This window comes from Leucopleurus acutus (assembly GCF_964270905.1).
Source record: "Leucopleurus acutus genome assembly, chromosome: 11".
In the NCBI taxonomy this organism is placed as follows: domain Eukaryota; kingdom Metazoa; phylum Chordata; class Mammalia; order Artiodactyla; family Delphinidae; genus Leucopleurus; species Leucopleurus acutus.
The window spans coordinates 15,999,766-16,021,097 of NC_139152.1; the positions used below are offsets into that span (position 1 = coordinate 15,999,766).

The following is a 21,332-nucleotide window of genomic DNA, read 5'->3' on the forward strand; positions in this document are numbered from 1 at the left end:
CTACCATGTTGTTAAAGTTTCCTGAAGCTAATTTCAGCATGTATCTAGCTGCAGGCTGGTAACAGGGGGTGGATGGGCACTGGTCTGCAGACCACACTGCTTGCATTTCATCCAACCTCTCACCTGATGTCACCTGAAAAAATTCTATCACCCAGAGGTCCTGCCTTTAGTCAGACACTTCACTGAATGCGATAATGACATTGTGACACTGTGGTTATGTACGAGAGTGGCCTTGTTCTAAGGAGATGCATGCAGAGTAATGATGTCTGCAACTAAACCAAGAGGGAGAGCGAGAAAGGGAAAGGGGGGAGGGAGAGGGAGGGGACATAGAGAAAGAAACAGAGACAGAGGGACACAGACTGTGCAAATGTGGCAAAATGTTAGTAATTGATGAATCTAGGCGGGTGTATAGGTGTTTATTATCCAATTCTTTCAAATTTTCAGAAAATTTGCAATTAAAAAAAAAACCAACAAAAAACCTCTCCAGTGATGGGAAACTCACTTTTCTTCAAAAAGCCAGTTCTAAGATAGCTCGTTTTCATATTCAAGTATAAATACTGCAGTCGGAGCATTCATTTGTGGCTTTGATACCTGCCATTTCCACGTGTCTAATCTCCATTCGCCTTTCAGTCTTTTCACATTTTTCTCCATATCATCTATAACATACCCTTACATACCCTTATAACTTTAATCATGGCACACCTTTAAAAAATATTTTTTCTAAATACACACACACACACACACACACACACACACACACACACACACACACTGTGGTATATAAATACACCTGTCATCTTTCAAAGTCAATCTTTTTATTCAAGATTTTCTGTAATCTCATCTTGAACTCTTTTTCAGCTTTTTAGCTTCGTTTTCTCATGGTTAATTAACAGTCACAAATTAAATTTTTATGCTTTTCCAGTGTTATTGCTTCTCAGTCCTAGAATTCCCCCTCACACAGAATTCTAGTCTATTCACTCTTCAAGATCCAGCTCAAATGACTTAAACTTAAATGTAGTATATCTTACATACACAGCTGTTCAAATCCTACATTCTTCGTTAAGTTTTCCTTAAATAACTCAGCCAAACTCAGCCAAAATCTCTAGGGCTTCTTACAGTGCTTGGCACATACACTTAATACACACTTTTTAGCTAAACTCTCTCATAGTTCTTTTTTTTTCTTTTTGGCCTCACTTCGCCGCATGGGATCTTGGTTCCCAGACCAGGGATCAAACCTGTGCCCCCTGCAGTGGAAGCGTGGAGTCCTAAACAGTGGACTGCTAGGGACATCCCTCTAATAGTTCTTAACTGACAACACAGAAAGATAATACCTTCCTAGTCTATCTCAAAGAGTGGCTTTGAGGTTAACGTATTTGCAATTAGCATTTTGCATTGTATGTGTGTGTGAAAGGTATCTGTAAGCCATAATGCCCCATACTATTATTTCTTATTTTTATTTTTGCTTTCCCTTGAGGCAACATATGGAACATATAACAGCTGTCCAAAGGCCTAAGGCAATAGACATAATACTGGGGTATCCATGGTGTATGAAGACTTTCTAAGATGTGTTTGAGCAACGAGCCTGTTTCAGGCAATCCGTTCTCTGATTCTCACTTCCCTTTTACCTGAAAGGATCTGCCGGAAAATGTGCTCTGGGGTCAGAGGGTAATGTGGGCTCCTTTGCAGCTTCCCTTATCCCAATTGCCCCTCCCCTACTTTACAAAAAAAAGGCATAATTCTGCCCCACCTCACATCTTCCTAAGGTGCTGTACCCCGGGGATGCAAAAACCTCCACAACACCGAAAAAGGAACTATTGACTGGTGAATGAGAATGAGTAACACATCCTTTTACAAGTCAGGTGGTTTTCAGTTACTTGCTTTCAACAAAGTTGAAAGAGAATCTAGTCTGTGTTGTCAGCAGATAGACCATTAAAAGTATTTTTTTCTTGTTAGATCTTTGTGTGACTTTTGGGGGCATATAATTTGGAAAGAGTTCAAAGAATTGAGTTGCATTGCTGTAACAAAACTCCATTAATTCTCATGTACTTATTTATGTGAACAAGTTTTCTCAGTGCTTACATCCATGGAATTGTAAGCTTGGAATAGAATTGAAGCAGCTCGTTCTCATTCTAGAAATACTCATCCACTGATAAATAATCTAGTTTAAAAAAGTATTCAATTCCATCTTTGTGAGGTGCATTGCCAACAAAACTTTACTTTTGTGTTTAATATTTATATTTTGAAATATATTTGTTTTGATCAGTTGAAATAATAAGACTTAAGAGTGTTATGATCACAGGAGATTTAAAAACAACCGTTAAATTTCAATTTCTGTACACATTTTTGTTACAAGGAAATATAAGATGATCAATAAAACAGTTCGAATATAAAATATATTATTAAGATAAAATTCAGGACAGGATGTAAAATGTACATGAGTCCCAGAAGATAAAGGATGGAAATTGCCCAAGCATAACAGAGATCGGATTCTAAAAAGTGTATATTGGTGGGTGTTAAATCCCTATGGTATTTAGGGTTCATTGGCTACGTTTAAAATAGTGTGACAGTTATAAAACATAAGCTGGAAAAAATGTGGATGTCACTTTAAACCGTATAAGGATGTACAAAATCATTTTGGAGGGCTCAGGAGCTAAAAAGTTTGAAGATCTTGAACACACGTTTGCTCTGAGACTGTGATTTAACCATTCCTCGGGTTATTCGAACGCAGGTTAGATGATAACCTGTGGCTCTATGTCGCGCGTATGGACTCAGTACCTCGCACTGTATTATTGATTTTTACTCATTTTAATCGCCTCTCCTCGTAGACTGTCAGCTCTCAGAAGCCCAGGGACTTGTTCGATTCTTAGCTCAGCGCCTGTGCTTCGGGGACTCCCCAAACACCCCCCGGAATGAATGACTTTATCTTGAGACCTCGGAGGGCTGTTAGAATCGCCGGCTAGCGCTCAGGTTTTCGTTCCGCGTGTCCCGCCCGCCGCGCGGGCAGGGAAGCCGTGGGAAGGCCCCGCGGAAACTCTGAGTCCTCGGCGGGTCGGGGCGGAGGCCGGGCAGGGACCAGCGGGGGCGCGGAATCCGCGGCCGGGGGTGGGGGGGGGAGGTGCCACCGCGTGCCGCCGCGCAGGCGCGCAGCCGTCTCCCCGTGAGTGCGCGCAGTCGCGCGCCTGTCCCCGCGCGGGCTCCGTAGCGCGTGTGCAGGCTGACGCAGCTCGCGGGCCCTCCTCCTGGTCTGCAGCGGCGTCGGCGGAGTTTTGGGCGTTCGGGAGGGGGCACGGGAGCGAGAGTCCAGAGAGGGAGGCGGCGGCGGCGGCGGGGAGGAGGAGGAGGAGGAGCAGGCGCCGCCATGGCCGCCGCTATCACCGACATGGCCGACCTGGAGGAGCTCTCCCGCCTGAGCCCTCTGCCCCCTGGCAGCCCCGGCCCGGCGGCGCGGGGTCGGGCTGAGCCGCCAGAGGAGGAGGAGGAGGAGGAAGAGGAGGAGGAAGAAGAGGCGGAGGCCGAGGCGGTGGCGGCGCTGCTGCTGAACGGCGGCGGCGGCGGTGGGGGCGGTGGAGGCGGCGGCGGAGTGGGGGGCGGCGAGGCGGAGACGATGTCGGAGCCGAGCCCCGAGAGCGCCAGCCAGGCCGGGGAGGAGGAGGACGAGGAGGAGGACGAGGAGGAGGAGGACGAGAGCAGCAGCAGCGGCGGGGGCGAGGAGGAGAGCAGCGCCGAGAGCCTGGTGGGCAGCAGCGGCGGGAGCAGCAGCGACGAGACGCGCTCGCTGAGCCCCGGTGCCGCCAGCAGCAGCAGCGGGGATGGGGACGGCAAGGAGGGCCTGGAGGAGCCCAAGGGACCGCGGGGCAGCCAGGGAGGCGGCGGGGGCGGCAGCAGCAGCAGCAGCGTCGTTTCCAGCGGCGGCGATGAGGGCTACGGGACCGGGGGAGGCGGAAGCAGCGCGACCTCCGCGGGCCGGCGAGGCAGCTTGGAGATGTCGTCGGATGGGGAACCCCTGAGCCGCATGGACTCCGAGGACAGGTCAGTGCACGGAAGCGTTTCCCCTTCCTTTCCTCCTCTTGCGCTCCTAGGCCCCTCGGAGGGGCCCGAGGGGACTTTTTGCTGAGATCCCCCTGCTCCCCGAATCCTCGGCCCCTCCCCCCGGCTCTCAACTCGGAAACCTCTGCCGGCCGCCGCGCCCCTCTCGCTGCGGATAGCGGCTTCCAACTCTCAAACCCTTTTCCCCCCAACTCTCCTTTCCCCGCCCTCTTTCCCCTCGGCTCTGCACTCCGTACGGACCGAAGGACGGCTCCAACTCGGAAACAATCCCCAAAGTAGGCCCAGATCCTGTGGCGGAGCCGAAGAGGGCCTTGATGTACGCACCTCGGTACACAAGGTTAGCTTCATCCAGCCGTGTTCGCGAATACTTGTCAGAACCGTAATTGACAAGTGTTTTCCAACATGGCTGGTTTCGCCTGGATGTAACAGAACTTCCTTGTTCAGGGAGGAGACCCCCAACCATCACTTTCCTTTACTTAGAAAAGTGAAGACTATTCTTTTATATTTAATCAGAGCTTCCAGAATTCCTCATGTGTGGTCATTAACATGGTCTCCAAAGTGATTTTAGTAACTTATATTTCGTTGGTGATCAAATTGGGGAGAAAGTTTTAAAAACGTATAAATCGTTGTGTAAAAGAATAATGAATTAGTGTCCTTTAAAATAACTTTGCGGAATCGAAGAGAGTTGGAATTGTAACAAAATGCAGTCTTAAGGTACAGCATGTCAGTATGCGTTTTAAAATCTTTATACAGTAATGCTTCAACCTGAGAGTCATGATTTTAGATGATAATATTTAAAGTCATGTTTTGGCGAGATCTCTGAAGGGATTAGTAGCATTTTTCTAAAGCTTCTTAGAAAGAATGTGGAGACTGACAAAAATGCGCTTCATTTTTTCGGGACATTAAGAAGTTTATTGTTATGGTATGTTTCAGTTGTTACTATCATTACTTTTGATCCCTGGAAAACTTCGTACTTTAACTAATTGGCTTTTAATGTACTTTTTTAAAGAGAGAGAACCATGTCATGCGTATTATAATGCATCTAAAGTATATTAGTTATTTTGACCATCTGCTAATGTTTTGATGAGCAGTAGAATTTTTAACAATCTTTATTGACTTGGATTTAAAAGTTAAAGTATTCTAAAGTTCTAGGAATTCTATTGTTAACATAAAAATAAACACAATGGCTTATATTTAGTGTTATAAGGAATTCACAGCTCTAAATATTTTGAAAATACAGCATCAAATTCTGTTTGACATTTACTCTAATGTCTAGTTAAGGAAACATCTTGAGTGGGGTGAAGTAGAGAGTGCAAACCTTGGAAAAATTGTCCTGAACTATACAGGCATGGCAGGAATGAGAATGTCTTCAAGAAAATTAAAAATTGATGTGAACTGCACAATGAAGCATATGTCATTTATCATTTTACTGTATACTCCTTCTTCGGTACCAGTAGATATTTGAAAGTTGACATTAATTTATACAGTCAGCATCTACCACAATTGTTCCATGTACCTAGTATACACATACACCCATGAAACACACTTGCCTAGCACTGCACGATTTAAATGCCTTAATCATTTCATTTCCACAACTCTGGCGCAAGGTAGGTATTATTTTGACTTCCATTTAACAGATGAAGAAGCAAGTTGAGTGTCTTACTCAAAACAATAAGTATAGAATGGAAGTGGTGGAGCTGGATCTGAACAAAGGTTCTCTGCTATTTCCACTTCACAAGAGTTAGAATAATTCACTTTAAATAGCTACAAGCAGGATGTGCCAGGTATTTGGTGTTTTGTTTTGTTTTTTTTTTAGTTAATATCTGTCTACTAGTCCTTTTAGGAGATAGTAATTGGCCAAGCAGTATTTCAGGAAGTGGAGTTTTGACTTCATTTTTATTAGATATTCACTTGAATATGTAATTTTTACATCATATTTCAGAGTAAGGAGTAAGATATTGGTGCCAAATAAGGTTAAAACCTGATAACCAAATGTACTTGCTTTTCTTGATGCTTAAACATTAGAGACTACAAAACACTGTAATCATCTTACCATTACAGGGTAATAAATTTATCACTTGTATGAAAAAACCTTATGTGACTAGTGAAACTGGTTGTGGTCTTGATAATCTTAATTTTGAAACTCCCCCTTTTATGCTTTTGAGTTTTTTTAAAGTTTTTTTCTTAAATTTGCAGAGGATTCATAATTCTTATAAACTGTCCTGCAGATTACATCAATCTACGGATTTTATAGATTGATTTCACGGTAGGAAGTCTTTATATTTGTAACTGATGGGAGGATATTGTGGTTTTAAAGTGCTTTTTAGAAACATGAGGCATCCTATTGCAAGAATTTTATTATCATTAGAATTTACTCTTTCTCTTAGAATGCCAGTTGAGTTTTTCTTTCAGTTTGAAATTAGTTTATACTTTTGAGTTTATCTAACATACTTTGTAAGTTGTTGAAATTATCTTAAATATTTTTAACTGTAAGTGTTCCGTTTTAAGAAAGAATTAACTTTAAAGATTTGGATATTAAAGCTTGTGATCCAAGGAGTCAGTTTACAAAACGTATTCGAAGTGTTGTGAAAGTGATTAATTTATAAAATGATTAAATCACACTTGGTACCAAAAACATTGTTTTTCCCAGGAGAAAGTTATTCAGAACCAGCCTAAATGTATTGGTGTATTTATTGTGGTAAAGTTAGAAAACCTTAAAGTTAATGTGTAGTTTCCTTTTAGTTTGGTTATAAAGATAATGGGATTTTCTTTGAGGGGAATATTTAGCTGCGTGAGGCCACTAAAAATCAGCTTTTATTTTATTTTACTTTGAATCTAAGCTTAAGTACCTTTTAAAAAGTTACCACCTTTTTAAGTTAATTTCAGAGGCTAAGTTGACTTTTAAATAGAATTTTAGAATGCCTCTGAAATATTTTTAGTGTAGAAATTAGTTCTACCTGTTGAATCAGATTATACATTAAAATACTCTTCAGTTGCTTATCTGTATAAGCGAATTGATAATAACAGCCTCTGTTTTGTGGTTATTTGTCTCTATTACGGTTCCCCCCTCCCATCTAGAATATAAGATACGACTTATTTTGAAAAAGCCACTTTTATCAGACTTTCTGGGTAAATCCAAGTGTCAGGTGAAGAGTGCGTGCATAAGGTTGGGGTGATAGGGAAGGGCATTTAGTATGAAACTTAATGATAAGCAAAGACTACAGGCCCTTACTGTTTTGTGGATTAAAATTTGGATTACCAACCTAATGGGTTGCAAACTTTGAGGTATAATTAAGGTTGTTTTGACACTGGGAAAACAGGGTTATGTTTTGCACTTTCCCAGTAATATGATTAGGAAGATCTTTTTCTAGTATGGAGGCTAAACTTTTAAATCGGGTTAATATTAGAAGGCTGCATGTTGAGGTTATCATCAAGACCTATTAAGGCTCTGTACGGTTGAGGCAATAAAATACTTTTATAAGAGGTAAGATTTTGCTCGTATTTCATGAAGGAACTGCTTTTCACCATTCACTTTTCAACTCTGAAGCAGCTGTTCATAGTCTCTCCAGAATCCCTGTTTTAAGCTACCTTTTAATTTTGACTAAATTTAGGGAAGAGCTTCTATAACAGGTCTCAGTTGTCATTGATTACAGATTGTAATTCTCAGTTAAGAAAGGTACGGCTCTGTGCTAAAAAGTAAACAACAGTAAAACCACAGGTTTCAGGATTGAACTTACATGGAGAGATTCTAAGGGGTCATTTTACTTTTAAGAAACATTGAGACTATTGCATTGGATCAGTTAGGAAATCTTGTGTGTAATCTAGTTTGTTACCAAGCATAGGTATTTACTGTGTGCAGGAAGGACTCTACTGGATATTGTGGGATACAGGAAGACAAAATGCTTCCCAGTTCATCCATCTTGTATATTGCTCTGAAACTTTTAATTCCAAAGTGTGGTTTTGCCATAATTCCTAGCACAAAACTTTATTGACTCTAAACAAAGTTAGAGATGTCACACCTTGCCTGTTGTATTAGCTATTTATTGCTGTGTAACAGATATATCCCCCAAATTTAGCAACTTAAACATTTGGTATCACATGTGGTTTCTGAAAGTCAAGAATGGAGAGGCTTAGCTCGGTGGTTCTGGCTCAGAGTCTGCTGTTGCAGCAAAAGTGCTAGCCAGCACTGCAGTCATCTGAAGGCTGGGCTGGGGCTGGAAATCAGCTCACTTAATGTACCTTTTGGCAGGAGGCCTCAGTTACTCACCAGGTCAGTATCTCCATAAGGCTGTTTTTGTGTTCTTAGGACACAGCAACTAGTTTCCCCCAGAGCAAGTCATCTGAGAGAAAGAGAGCCAAGGATTTTATGACCTAAATATACCTGCTCACATATTTATTCTTCATACATCTTCACTTAGCAGATACATTTTTCCTACTTTTCTTTTTATTCATACTGTGATACATAACAAATGCTTCAGATTTTTGTTGACTGAGACAACCTTTCAAAACCCATCAAAATGCCACAACAAATTCTTTCCTGGTCTTACTAAACTTGATTTTAATTTTTTCTTTTTAATTACTGTATTTGTATTTCTCCTTTATTTTTTCATTTCAATTTCTGGCTTTGTTATGTAGGGATGTAGAAATTGCAGTATAAAGAGCCTGTAATCAACAGTCAAAGGACAGGGGCTTCCCTGGTGGCGCAGTGGTTGAGAGTCCGCCTGCCGATGCAGGGGACACGGGTTCGTGCCCTGGTCTGGGAGGATCCCACATGCCGCAGAGCGGCTGGGCCCGTGAGCCATGGCCGCTGAGCCTGCACGTCCGGAGCCTGTGCTCCGCAATGGGAGAGGCCACAGCAGTGAGAGGCCCGCGTACCACAAAAAAAAAAAAAAAAAAAAAAGTCAAAGGACACAATTCTGATTTTAGCATTGCTACTTACATTATGATTTTAAGTAATATCTTTGACCCTTAGTTCCTCAACTGCAAGACGACAGGGTTAGGTTTAACCATGAAGGTGTTTTAAGGTCCACGTGAACTTCTGTTAAGGAGCCCTGTGGACCGCTTGGAAGAATCCACGTTGTTCAAAGCCCTTGAATGCTTGCTTCATCCTTTTTGTTGTAGCATGGTAGTTTTGAGAGCAGGGGTAGTTTAGCTCATTTATATCTTTGTAGTATCTAGCACAGTACCTGCATATGGTGAGTACTCAATTATTAGAATTAAATTGAAATACCTGCAGTAGAATTTGTATAAAGAAGACTATAAAGTGAGGGCCAGGAATTGGTGCCTTTGGCTGGATCATTGTATTTAGTATAGTGAGTTTAAGGCCAGCTTTTCTCTGGGGGTGTACTCTAGTAAGGCCTTTGAGGTCGTATGCAAAATTTTATGTGGGCGTTTCTCTGAGAAGATGTCAGCAGTTTTTCTCAGAGTCTTAAAAGGGTTTGGTGTAGGGCTTCCCTGGTGGAGCAGTGGTTGGGAGTCCGCCTGCTGATTCAGGGGACACGTGCCCCGGTCCAGGAAGATCCCACATGCCACGGAGAGGCTGGGCCCGTGAGCCATGGCCGCTGAGCCTGCGCGTCCGCAGTCTGTGCTCCACGACAGGAGAGGCCGCAGTGGTGAGAGGTCCACGTACCGCAAAAAAAAAAAAAAAAAAAAAAGGGTTTGGTCTAAGTTAAGAACTACCAATTTAGAGGTGATCCAGAGGTGCATAATAAATACTTTTTAAATGATTGGACAACTTTGAAATTGTAAATTTCTGTAAAAAGCTTATTTTAAAAGTAAGTATAAGGATGGAAAATCTGAAGTGGATAGTCACCCGAGGTTTTTTTTTTTTAAACCATTGTTTAGAAGCATTTATTGTACAAAAATGCCCAACATTCTATCAAAGGTACATGGAAAATTTGAAGTTAAGGAGAGAAGTTGTTAAGAGTACAAGATGAGCCAGAATGTTTGGATTTGAATTCTGGCTCTCACTGAAGCTGGGTGACCGTGGGACAGTCATTTAAGTTATTTAATGGCTTTCTACTACTTCAGGTTTCTTATCTGCAGAAGGGGGACAGTAATAGTTCCTATCCTGTAAGATAGCTATGGGGATTACATGTACAGTATTTCGCACACAATTTACTAAGCATGTATTATGTGATAGGTATTTATTCCACAGATGTACACAGAACCCCCGTTATGTGCCAGGTACTATTCTAGGTGTTGGGTACACAGCAGTGAGTAAAACAAAGCACCTGACCTCATGGGTGGGGGAGACAGACTGTGAACAAGAGCTGATAATAGTCAAGCTAGCACTGGTCTTTGGTTGAAGCAGTTTAAGATCTGAAATGCCAAAAGTACTGTACCAGCTGTTAAATGTGTGGCAAATATCTGTAAATGAGTGCTGCAGAAACTTGCAAAAGGATACGCTATACCAAAATATTTCATTACAAAATCTACATTTTAATCATTTTCTTTAACATATATGGTTGACCTAAAAGGCCTCTTAATACCTTTTGTTTTTAATAGTTTTTAATATGTAAGTAATGCTGCTGATCTATTACTAAAAGGTTTTGGGATATGTTTTCTAGTAATGGTAATGGATCTCCAGTTATCTAACCGCATATTGAGTTCATTTTTATGACTGATAGTATACATTTGTGAAAGTAATAGTGATATTGACCTTAGAACTAAACGGACAATTTTGGGCATGGATAGGAGATCAGGTAGATGTTTAGATGTTTAAAAAATCATTTTTGGGCTTCCCTGGTTGCGCATTGGTTAAGAATCCGCCTGCCAGTGCAGGGGACACGGGTTCGATTCCTGATCTGGGAAGATCCCACATGCCGTGGAGCAACTAAGCCTGTGCGCCACAACTACTGAGCCTGCGCTCTAGAGCCTGCGAGCCACCACTACTTAGCCTGCGTGCCACAGCCTTGATTTCCGTGTGCCGAGAGCCCATGCTCCGCGCGACAAGAGAGGCCACCGTGGAGAAAAGCCCGCACACCGCAACAAAGAGTAGCCCCTGCTCGCTGCAGCTAGAAAAAACCTGTGCGCAGCACCAAAGACCCAATGCAGCCAAAAATAAATAAATAAATTTTTTTAAAAAGTCATTTTTGAGCATTTACTGATGGTTAGCATTTAACCCTGTTTAGTGATAAGAAAAATGTGCATCCCCAGATAGTTTTTAAAGAGAAGACTAAAAAGGTGATTCCATTGTTTTCTAGTTTTCCTGTAAATTGTTTGTGACACAGTGCGTTAAAATTAAAACTGTGGAGTATTATAGTCGATGACTAAAGTTTTGATGGGAGAGGGACTGGATTTTAGGGTTAGTTGAGTGATGAAAAGAAATTTCTAGGAAGCCGAAATGAAACATAGGAAGGAAAGAGCCTAGCATATTCAGAAAACTTTCTGCCTAGATTAGAGGATCCACATTGGAACAGGGAAATAAGAATTAATGACTAAAATGTGACCTTTCATGCAAACACAAATTTGCCCATCTTTCTCTCTATAGGCTTGTGAATTGGATTCTTTGCCTCTCCCCAACTTCTGTGTTTGTAACTCCTAGTCATGATCAGGTCTTAACTTGAACATTTTCTCAGGCAAACTATCCCTGATTCTTTGTTGGACACATTGCTAGCCCTTCAAGTTCTGCATTGCCTTTATCACAGTTTGAGTAATTATTTACTGTTCATCTCTCTTCCTAGAATATGAGCTCCTTGAGAATAGAAACTACATCTGTTTTGAACATTGCACTATCTGCAGTACCTGGCACAGTGCTTGACAATCATTTTAGGTATTTTAAAATATATTTTGAATGAGTGATGAAACTTGTGTTACCGGAAAAGCAATCACATGTGGCAGAGGTAGAGAAGGAAAGCTTGGGAGCTGGGAGACCATTTAGGAGGTGGTAGGAGTAGTACAGGTGTGAAATAAAGAGACTCGAGCTGGGGTAGAAGTTGGGGAAAAAGTCATGCTTGGGAAACTGAATTAAAGGAAAGAAAAGCTAATTTCCTGAGTGATCAATAAGAGAAATAGTGTTACTATTTCTGAGTAAAAAGTTTTTTTCTTGAAGGTTTAACTGGAACAGTACTTGCATATTTTTCTAGACACATCTATCACTAAAACAGCTAAAGGAACATTGGGTAGTGAAAGGGCATGAACCTCTAAGTCAGAAAGACTTGGCGTTATAATTTAACTTTTCAGAAGTTGTTTCCTTACCTTTAAAATAGAAGTAGTATCTGTCTGTCTGTCTATTTATGTATGGCTGCATTGGGTCTTTGTTGCTGCACGCGGGCTTTCTTGAGTTGCATCGAGTGGGGGCCGCTCTTTGTTGCAACGTGCAGGCTTCTCATTGTGGTGGCTTCTCTTGTGGATCATGGGCTCTAGGCGCGCGGGCTTCAATAGTTGTGGCACGTGGGCTCTAGAGCGCAGGCTCAGTAGTTGTGGTGCACGGGCTTAGTTGCTCCATGGCATGTGGGATCTTCCCGGACCAGGGATCAAACCCGTGTCCCCTGCATTGGCAGGCAGATTCTTACCCACTGTGCCACCAGGGAAGCCCTAGAAGAAGTATCTTAGTGTTATGGTTAAATGAGACGGAATATGTAAAGGGCCTAGGGCTGTAATTAATTCAGTGTCATTTATTTTCCCATTTTTCATGTGTAAAATGTGGGAAGAATACTTTATTGAGAATAATCAGTATTGTAGTACTGGCATTACTAGAGACTGCCTGCAGGATATTTGGCAAATCGTTTCATTTCTCTGAGCTGTAGATTGACTCTTTCTTTAAAGTGAGGGTTTTGGACTAAACAGTATAAAGAAATTTGGAGCTCAGATGTGATAAATCTGCTGTAGATTTGGCAAGTGCTCTAATGGAAGTCAGAAGATAAATATATGTATCATATCGTGAATCACATTCTTTTCCGTTCTCCAGTTTCTGTTTTTGTAACTCCTAGTCACGATCAGGTCTTACCTTGAGCATTTTCTCAGGCAGACTGTCCCCAATTCTTTGTTAGGCTCATTGCCGCACTCAAGTTCTGCATTGGCCCTATCACAATTTGAGTAAGTATTTACTGTTCATCTCTCTTGCTGGAATGTGTGCTCCCTGAGAATAGGAACCTATTCTGTATATATGCTGTGTGTGTGTGTGTGTGTGTGTGTGTCTGTCTGTCTGTGTGTGTCTGTGTGTGTTTCCTATCCTTTAGACAAACCCAGAATATTGCAGGTGTGTCTTTGCTCCATCCAGGATCTCAAAGATACTTTAGGTTCTTCTGAGTTCAAAAATCACCATAATTCTAATTCATATTTATGGCATTGCATTGAAATATCCATTTGTGTTTGTGTTTGTCTTCTCCAGGCTATAACATTTTTAAGATTAAAATCAGGTCCTATTTATACTTCCAGCGCTTACCTGTAGCGCATTCACCTGTTACACTCTGTATATTCAGTAACTCTCTAATTGGTTGAATTCAGCTGAATGTGGATGTACCTGATACATATTTCTTCTTTCTCACTGTTGTTAGTGTGGCTGCATGAAACAAGGAGTTGAACCAGTCTATGCCTTATTTCTTCCCCCAGTTCTTTTAAGCAGCATATGTGAAAACAGTATTTGAAAAAAGTTGTGGTTGTTTGAATAATTTTAAAAAAGCAGGATTCCCCAAGTTATATTTTGTTTCTCAAGAAAAATACGTATTTACACACTGTTTTAGAAGAAAACCCACTATTGATTGTCTGGTTTGCTTAAGAATCTGAGACTTGAGCTTATTGAAAGGAGTCGGTGAAGTTCATCCACAGGACCAGTGAGGTGAGGAAGCACGCACAGACTGTCTCGTCTACAGTCACACAGCTCCTGGAGAATGTTGGCAGTCCTGGCTCTAGACGCGGTCTTAGCTACTACACTTACATTGCCTATAGGACTGTTGTAACAGCCTTGACCAGGGAAGTTTAATTAAAATATCAGTAGTTTACATTAGCGGCTGTTTTAATTTTCATCCTGTCCCTTTAGCAAAGAATAACTTAGGTGCTTGAGTTCAGTTACATTTCTGGGCTTTATTCTCATTTGTAATTATATAGTTAGACTTTGTAACCTGGATTCCTCTTAAGACTATGAAATACGGAAGTTAATTTTTTAAAGTATTATAGTTATTCAGTCTTTAGGGGAATAGAGAGTCTTTATTGACATTTTATTTCTTTAATTTTGACACTTTTCAAAGCCCTTGACTTGTTTTCTGGTTTTCATTTGTATTTTGAGTTTCTAGAAAGATAAAGTGTTATCAATTAGAGAAAACACAGATTTCAGAAGGGTATTAGTATTTCTTAGTAAATACACTTACTAGTTCATTTCTAAACTATAAAATTTTTGTCATTACAAAATTATGAATATATAAATACTTGTTAAAGTACTGAGGGTGGGATTAATGGGCAATAGCCTTTCTAGTGATTTACATTCCTGTTGGCAGTCATTTGAACTTGTCTTCTGAGGTGTTGAACTCTACTGTAGTTATTCTTGTCAGATATGGGTACACTGAAATGATCCGATAAAATCATTTTTATGATTTAACACTAACTTAAAAAAACACGAAATGAATATGTGATTGCTTCTGTATAAAATGGGTATTGTTTTTCATAGCAGATTTTTTAATATACCATCATTGTGTATAGACGTTTTTCTGGAAACCTTTTTAAGATGGTAAAAGGTGACTCCTTATAGTGTAGTTTTACTGAAGTAGAATGTTTCTAGTATTACAATCTTTTTGAAGATAATTGCTTGCTGATCTCTTAAGCTGGATGAAAAATGTGGGTGGAGTAATCTTAAAGGGCATAGACTAGAGATGAGAAACAAATTGAAAATAATGTGCGCAGTGCATAGTGGTGATAGAAGAATGTAACGTACTTGTTTTCCATGAACTATATTTCATCATTGTTGCATAAAGTCCCTTTTGGCCAATTTGGTGAATACTGCTGGGTCTTGGGGAAAAATCTTTTGTCTTTATTCAGAGAAATAATTGTAGGGATAGAGAGTAGTCTTTTTCTGGATTAGAAAAATCCATTTAGCTTTTTAAATTACAGTGATAATAGCTTATAATTACAGTAACAATAGTAATAATAATATCTTGGTGTTGGCTAATGATTTTTACTGTGCCTCCAATTAATTTTAATGATTATCTCAGTGTGACAAAGCCATATATTTTACTTGCCTTAAAAAGCCTACTTAAATTTGTCACTGAAAACTATATGAGCATTTACTGTGTGCAAGGCACTAGCTAGGTTTAGGAGTTTACTCTGAGTAAGAGGTTTATAGGTGACTCACAGTACAGATCAACCAGATCATAAAGAAGCAGAATTCCTTCCACCTTAGGTGGGTAGGAAAGACCTTAGGCAGGTTTGACCTGAGCATATATATAGCACATACAATAAACTGGGCACTTATCTTTCCTTTTTTTTTCCCCTAATTGTTTCTGAGTTTAAAGCTCTGAAAGCCTATAGCACCACAGCAGTTTGAAAGACCAAACCAGGCAGCCTTACAGAAATCAGATGTGGTCTAAATTCCTTAATCCCAGTTAAGACCAATCTCATAACTTACTCTTTGTTTTTGATAAATAAAAACTAAAGTGTCCCCTCATTGTTCCTGGAGTATTCTGGAGCTGGATTTTACACTGACATTGTTTGTCTCATAATCTGGTTCAGTGGCCTAAGTTCTAAATTTGGAACAAGTTCTACCTGAGAATAGTGTTGCTTTGTATGACTGACCTTGAATTAATTTTTTTCATGGAGCTAATTGACTTGTAGAAATCAAATTTAATAGTTTATCTTGTAAAACCATCCGACTCATCTGTTCAAATGAGTCACATTACACGCAATGCTAAATATCTTTTGTGTGTGTGTGTGTGTGTGTGCTGTAGATGTACAAAAGCAAAGGAACAGCTTCTTGTGTGTGCACACCAGATGAAACCGTCACGTTATCTTGATATGTAATATAGGCGGCATTTCAGTATTTCTTAAATCAGTAATTTACTCATTTTTCTTTTGTATAAATGTGGCAAATAGATTGTTTGGCATTAATGTTTTGTACTTGTGTGACTGGGCAAGTCACATAATTTTTGTGTTTTTGTCCCTTTTATCTGCTCAGTCTCTTTTATCTGTAAGATGAGGCTACTAATACTTGAGTATTAGTAAATAATGAGTAATTACCTCATTTGGTTGCTGTAAGGGTTACATGAGTTAATTCACATCCGGCATTGTTCCGGTTATTATGACTGCGTGGCAATCGACTTCCAACATTTAGTAGTTTAAAACATTATTTTGCTTACAAATCTACAGTCCGAGCAGGGCTTGGCAGCTTGGAGCAGTGTAAAGTCTGGGGACTGCAGTCACCAGAAAGCTCGCCTGCTCACGAAGCTGTCACGTGTGTGGTGCCTGAGCTGGGAAGACTCAAACAGCTGGGAGCTAGAACAGCTGGAGCTCCTGGCATCTCTCTCTAGCTCTGTGTACTTTCTTCACAGGATCTTTTTAGCACAGTGGCTTCAGGGGAGCCAGATTTCTTTATAGGGTAAGTAAGTAGTTCAGGGCTCCCAAGCTGTATGTCCCAGGAGAGACAGGCCGAGCTGTATTGCCTTTGATGACCCAGCTGTGGAAGTTCTGGCAGTGTCACTTCTGCAAGAGTTTTAGGACTGCTCAGATTCAAGGGGAGGTAGTATAGATCCCTCACTTCTTGATGCCAAGCTGTAAGAAGAGGATGTGGGAAGCTGTGTGTATGGGGGTGGCTGTCTTTGGAAAATACAGTCTGACACAAGCGCAAAGAACAATGCAGGGCATATAGCAAACAGTACTTGTTAGCTGTTGTGATAAAGAATGGGAAGTCAGATTTAAAAACAGCACCTTACTTTTGTGATACAAATTTTGATATAGTAAGTTACATAATCCCTTTTTTCCTTAAGATAAAGTCATAAGATGTAACAGGCAGGCAGTTCATAGTTTTCTTGAAGTATCTGTTTCTTCTTTTAACGGATTCAGTTTTAGCCTTTAATTCCTTTGTCAATGCCTAGAATAAGGAGCAGGGCACAAAACCATGGTCTCTTCCAACAAAAGGAGGCGAGGACTGGTACGGATAATTGAAATAGAGAGTTCACTCAAAGTTGTATCATATCAGGCATACAACTTCAGATTTCTCAGAAATAGAGGATTGCCACTGGTTGACCAGCAACTGGCACAATTTGACATCAATAAGGGCTTAACGTCTCCACAAAATGCCTTAGTCTGCCTATGATAGAATATGGTCTTTGTTTTAATTAATTGAATTAATTAGATTCAGTTTTTTGAATTAAAAAATATAGGATTGTCTTACATGTTTTGTACTGTTCTGGATTTTAATAATTTTGATTACAGGTATGGGAGAGACACAGAGTAATCTTTCTAGTATTGAGTGGCAGTTTTATTATAGATGAAAGGAACATCACCTTTTAACCAAATAATAGCTTACCTTGTTATATAATTAGATAAGGAAACCTGTGTGTGTGGTTATGTTTACCTACAATTTGATAAGTATTTTGAAAACTATATAGTATACTTGTATCTATCCAAAGTTTATTACCAGTTACAAAATAAAGCTAATTTTATAACGCTTGACCCTGTTAAGTGTTCCTTACTTAGACCAGTAGAATTTTTGTCTCCCTGTACCTCGTTGCACTTTCTTCAGTCCATATGGGGAACCATGTTCCATTCTTAAAAAGTTAGAATGAGAGAATGTTTATTTTATAATAATTCAAATACAGTCTATGAACTGAAGGCTTCCTAAAGATTATGTGTTTTTCACTGATAGAACAAAAATAAAACAGCCTTGGGGAATTCCCTGGCGGTTCCGTGGTTAGAGTTCCTTGCTTCCATTGCAGGGGGCACGGGTTCGATCCCTGGTTGGGGAACTAAGATCCTGCGTGCCGCGTGGTGCAGCCAAAACAAAACAAAACAGAAACAGCCTCGATCCTTTAGAGATTAAGGGGGTTCTTTTGTGGAACTTCAATCAGTAACTTCCAGATCCTGAAGAGAGTTTCTCCATGCCTCGATCATTCTGTTTTCCTACTACATTTTTAAAGCTTATGGCACTTAATCTGTACATAATAGAGCTCAGTGGTTTCTAACCTTTTAATATAAAAGTTAGTAGTTTGACAATTTCGAGGTCTGTTGTTATGAATTTTTATGTGGAACCCCAATGCATAAGATATATTAAAATGATATTTTATGAGTATTTTTTTTTGTAAGTTCAAAAAGTTAACAATTTATCAGGTCAATCAGAATAGGAAGTTTTTTTGAGATGAACTTAAATTTCATGTGAGGTTTGTGGATGATACAAGTTTATGTCAGTATTAGCATCCAGTTTTTTTCTTACTCTATTTTGGCTGCTTAATCTTGAAGATGTGACTTGTGGACATGGGCAGCTTGTCTGTAGTCTCCATATACACTTTAATTCTCCTGGCCAAGAGCTATGAAAGGGAATTACCAGTATGGAAACCTTGTTTGGAATACGCCATTACTTAATGGTTGGTCTTAATTGTCTTTACTTCATATCACAAATGCAACAGTGACCAGAATCTTTTTTTTTTTTTTAATACAGCAGGTTCTTATTAGTTATCTATTTTATAAATATTAGTGTATGTATATATGTCAGTCCCAAAGTGACTAGAATCTTAAAGTCAAGCAATAAAACTCTTAATATCGTTTCATGTCAGCTGTTTGATTTGTTACCAGCTACCTGGCTAGTCCCCTAGCAGAAGAGAACATTCAGCAAGTAACTGTGAGTCTTTTTGGAAGGCATTTAATTGGATAAAGCATAAGATATGGGATTTGCAGACCTAATTTTTATATGAATGGACAAGTGGAGGCCTAAGTTAGGGTTGGAGAAGCACCAGTACAGAGCTGCAGCTTTGCTAATTAATGACATATTTATAGGAAATTCTGAAATTCTTATATTTTAGTTTTTTGATGACAAGAGTAAATTATATTTGATTTCACATTATACGCTTGTATCCCCTTCAGGTCCCTGTCCTCAATCCTCCTTTAAAGTTACACATTCAGTAGCCTAGAAAGAGAAAGACTCAAAGTTACCAAGGAAAATTCATACTCCAAATGAGTTTCCTCACAGATAACTGAAAAGTAGATTGCAGATAAGGCTGCCCCTACCCGTTTCACCTCAAACTGAATTTCAAATTCAACAGTTAACCTTAGAATAAAATAAAAATATTCCAGGTCAGAAACATACTCTTTCCAGTCTATTTCAGAGAGACCTTTAAGCCTTGCTTTAAATACAGTCTAGATCAGTGGTTCTCAAACATTTTGCTTGTAAGGACACCTTTGCTTTCTTAAGTATTGAGGAATATGAACTATATCTCAGTAAAGCTGTTAAAAAAGTTACTGAAGGGCTTCCCTGGTGGCGCAGTGGATAAGAATCCGCCTGCCAATGCAGGGGACACGGGTTCAAGCCCTGGTCCGGGAAGATCCCACATGCCGCAGAGCAACTAAGCCTCTGCGCCACAACTACTGAAGCCCACACGCCTAGAACCTGTGCTCCACAACAAGAGAAGCCACCGCAATGAGAAGACCGTGCACTGCAACGAAGAGCAGCCCCCGCTCACCGCAACTAGAGAAAGCCCACGCGCAGCAACAAAGACCCAACGCAGCCAAAAATAAAATAAATAAATTTATTAAAAAAAAAAAGTTACTGAAGAAACCATAGAGCTTGTTTATGGACGTTACATTTATCACTGTTACAGGATCAAAATTCAAAACTGAGAACATTAAAAACATTTAATCTAAAAATAAACCAATTACATGTAACAGGAAGTTTGGTTTTCGGTTTTTTTTTGGCTGCGTTGTGTCTTCGTTGCTGTGTGCCGGCTTTCTAGTTGCGGTGAGCGCGGACTACTCTTCGTTGTGATGCGCAGGCTTCGGTAGTTATGGTGTGCGGGCTCAGCAGTTGTGGCTCGCGAGCTTTAGAACTCAGGCTCAGTAGTTGTGGAGCATGGGCTTAGTTGCTCCATGGCATGTGGGATCTTCCAGGACCAGGGATCGAACCCATGTCCCCTGCATTGGCAGGCGGATTCTTAACCACTGTGCCACCCGGGAAGTCCCAGGAAGTTTTTTTAAATGCAAAATAACTTTTTCAGTTAAAAAAAAAATAGAAGAGTGACATTGTTTTATATTTAATGTTTGACTTAAAAACTAGTTTCTCATACCTGCTTCTGCATTCAGCCTGGTGCAATGAATGGATTTGGTTGAGCCATATGAAGAAAATCTGGCCTCGTGCAGATATTTAGTTGGAAAAGGAAGGAGTATTTTAATACACTTCTTAAGATAATTGTGTGGCTCTTTGATAATATACCAAAACTTGACAAGTGATAGTTTTTTTAAGATTATTTGCAGTGTGGAATCTGAAGCCATGTCAGCAAACTTTTTTACTGCTACATCAAGACCGTGGTCTCTTCTTTCTCTATCATAACATAGCATCCATGTTTTGCTTCCTCTGCTCCTGTATCTTGTCATTTAGCAAGCTGATCTTGTCAGTGTTGATAGCCCTATTGACAGTGGTCACGTCCACCAAACATATGTTTTGCTTGGAAGTAATTTGAGTTATCAGAAAAGGGCTATTCTTGTATGTATGTGTGAACTGGCCCTTGAATTCTCAAGGGAAACCATTTTCATAAAATCCATGTAGTTACTCTAGACGTTAGGGTCTGCTCTGCCAGATAGTTTCTTAACAAGGCCCATGGAAAAGAGGAAAAAGGGAACGTTGTTATGTTAAAAATGTCTTACATCCTTCCCTGAATATTGCGTAGGAATCTCTAACAATGTGTGTGTGGTTTTCTGTTTTTTTTAAACTTACGGATTTTCTGTCATCGTGTGTGTGTGTGTGTGTGTGTGTGTGTACACGCACACACGTGGTTGCTTTAGCTTACTATTCTACAATATGAGACAATTCCTTAGATAGTCTGGTCAGTTTCAGTTGGGTAATAATAATGAAAGAGATCTTTTAGAGTCTTGCTACTTAAAATGTTGTAGCAGCAGCATCAACAAGTAGGCTCTTGCTAAAAATACAGTATGTCTAGTCTTACCCCCAAACCACCGGATCAGAATCTGCGATTAATAAGATCACAGATGTTCATACACATATTAGTTTGAACAGCACTGCTTTAAATTATTGAAACTATCTGAATAGAGTGAGTGCTTTTTCTGGCTTAGGTTTTCTTAACAATACCAGGCTGCTTTTGTTCACATTTTACAGAATCAGTAAGTTCATTGGGAAGGAGAACTAACCGAAT

The 21,332-nt window shown here is 40.1% G+C and overlaps 1 protein-coding gene across 2 annotated transcripts in view; it reads left to right on the top strand.

Annotated features, from left to right (window-relative positions):
- Positions 1 to 3,358: 3,358 nt before the first annotated feature.
- AEBP2 (AE binding protein 2) overlaps positions 3,359 to 21,332 on the top strand; it is a gene marked incomplete at its 5' end in the record, with an annotated part of 70,831 nt that continues 52,857 nt past the window's right edge. For both annotated transcript variants that reach the window (XM_082851153.1, XM_082851152.1), the window contains one exon: positions 3,359 to 4,029. In XM_082851153.1, coding sequence (XP_082707279.1) covers positions 3,359 to 4,029 — 671 coding nt within the window. The remainder of the gene's footprint in view (positions 4,030 to 21,332) is intronic.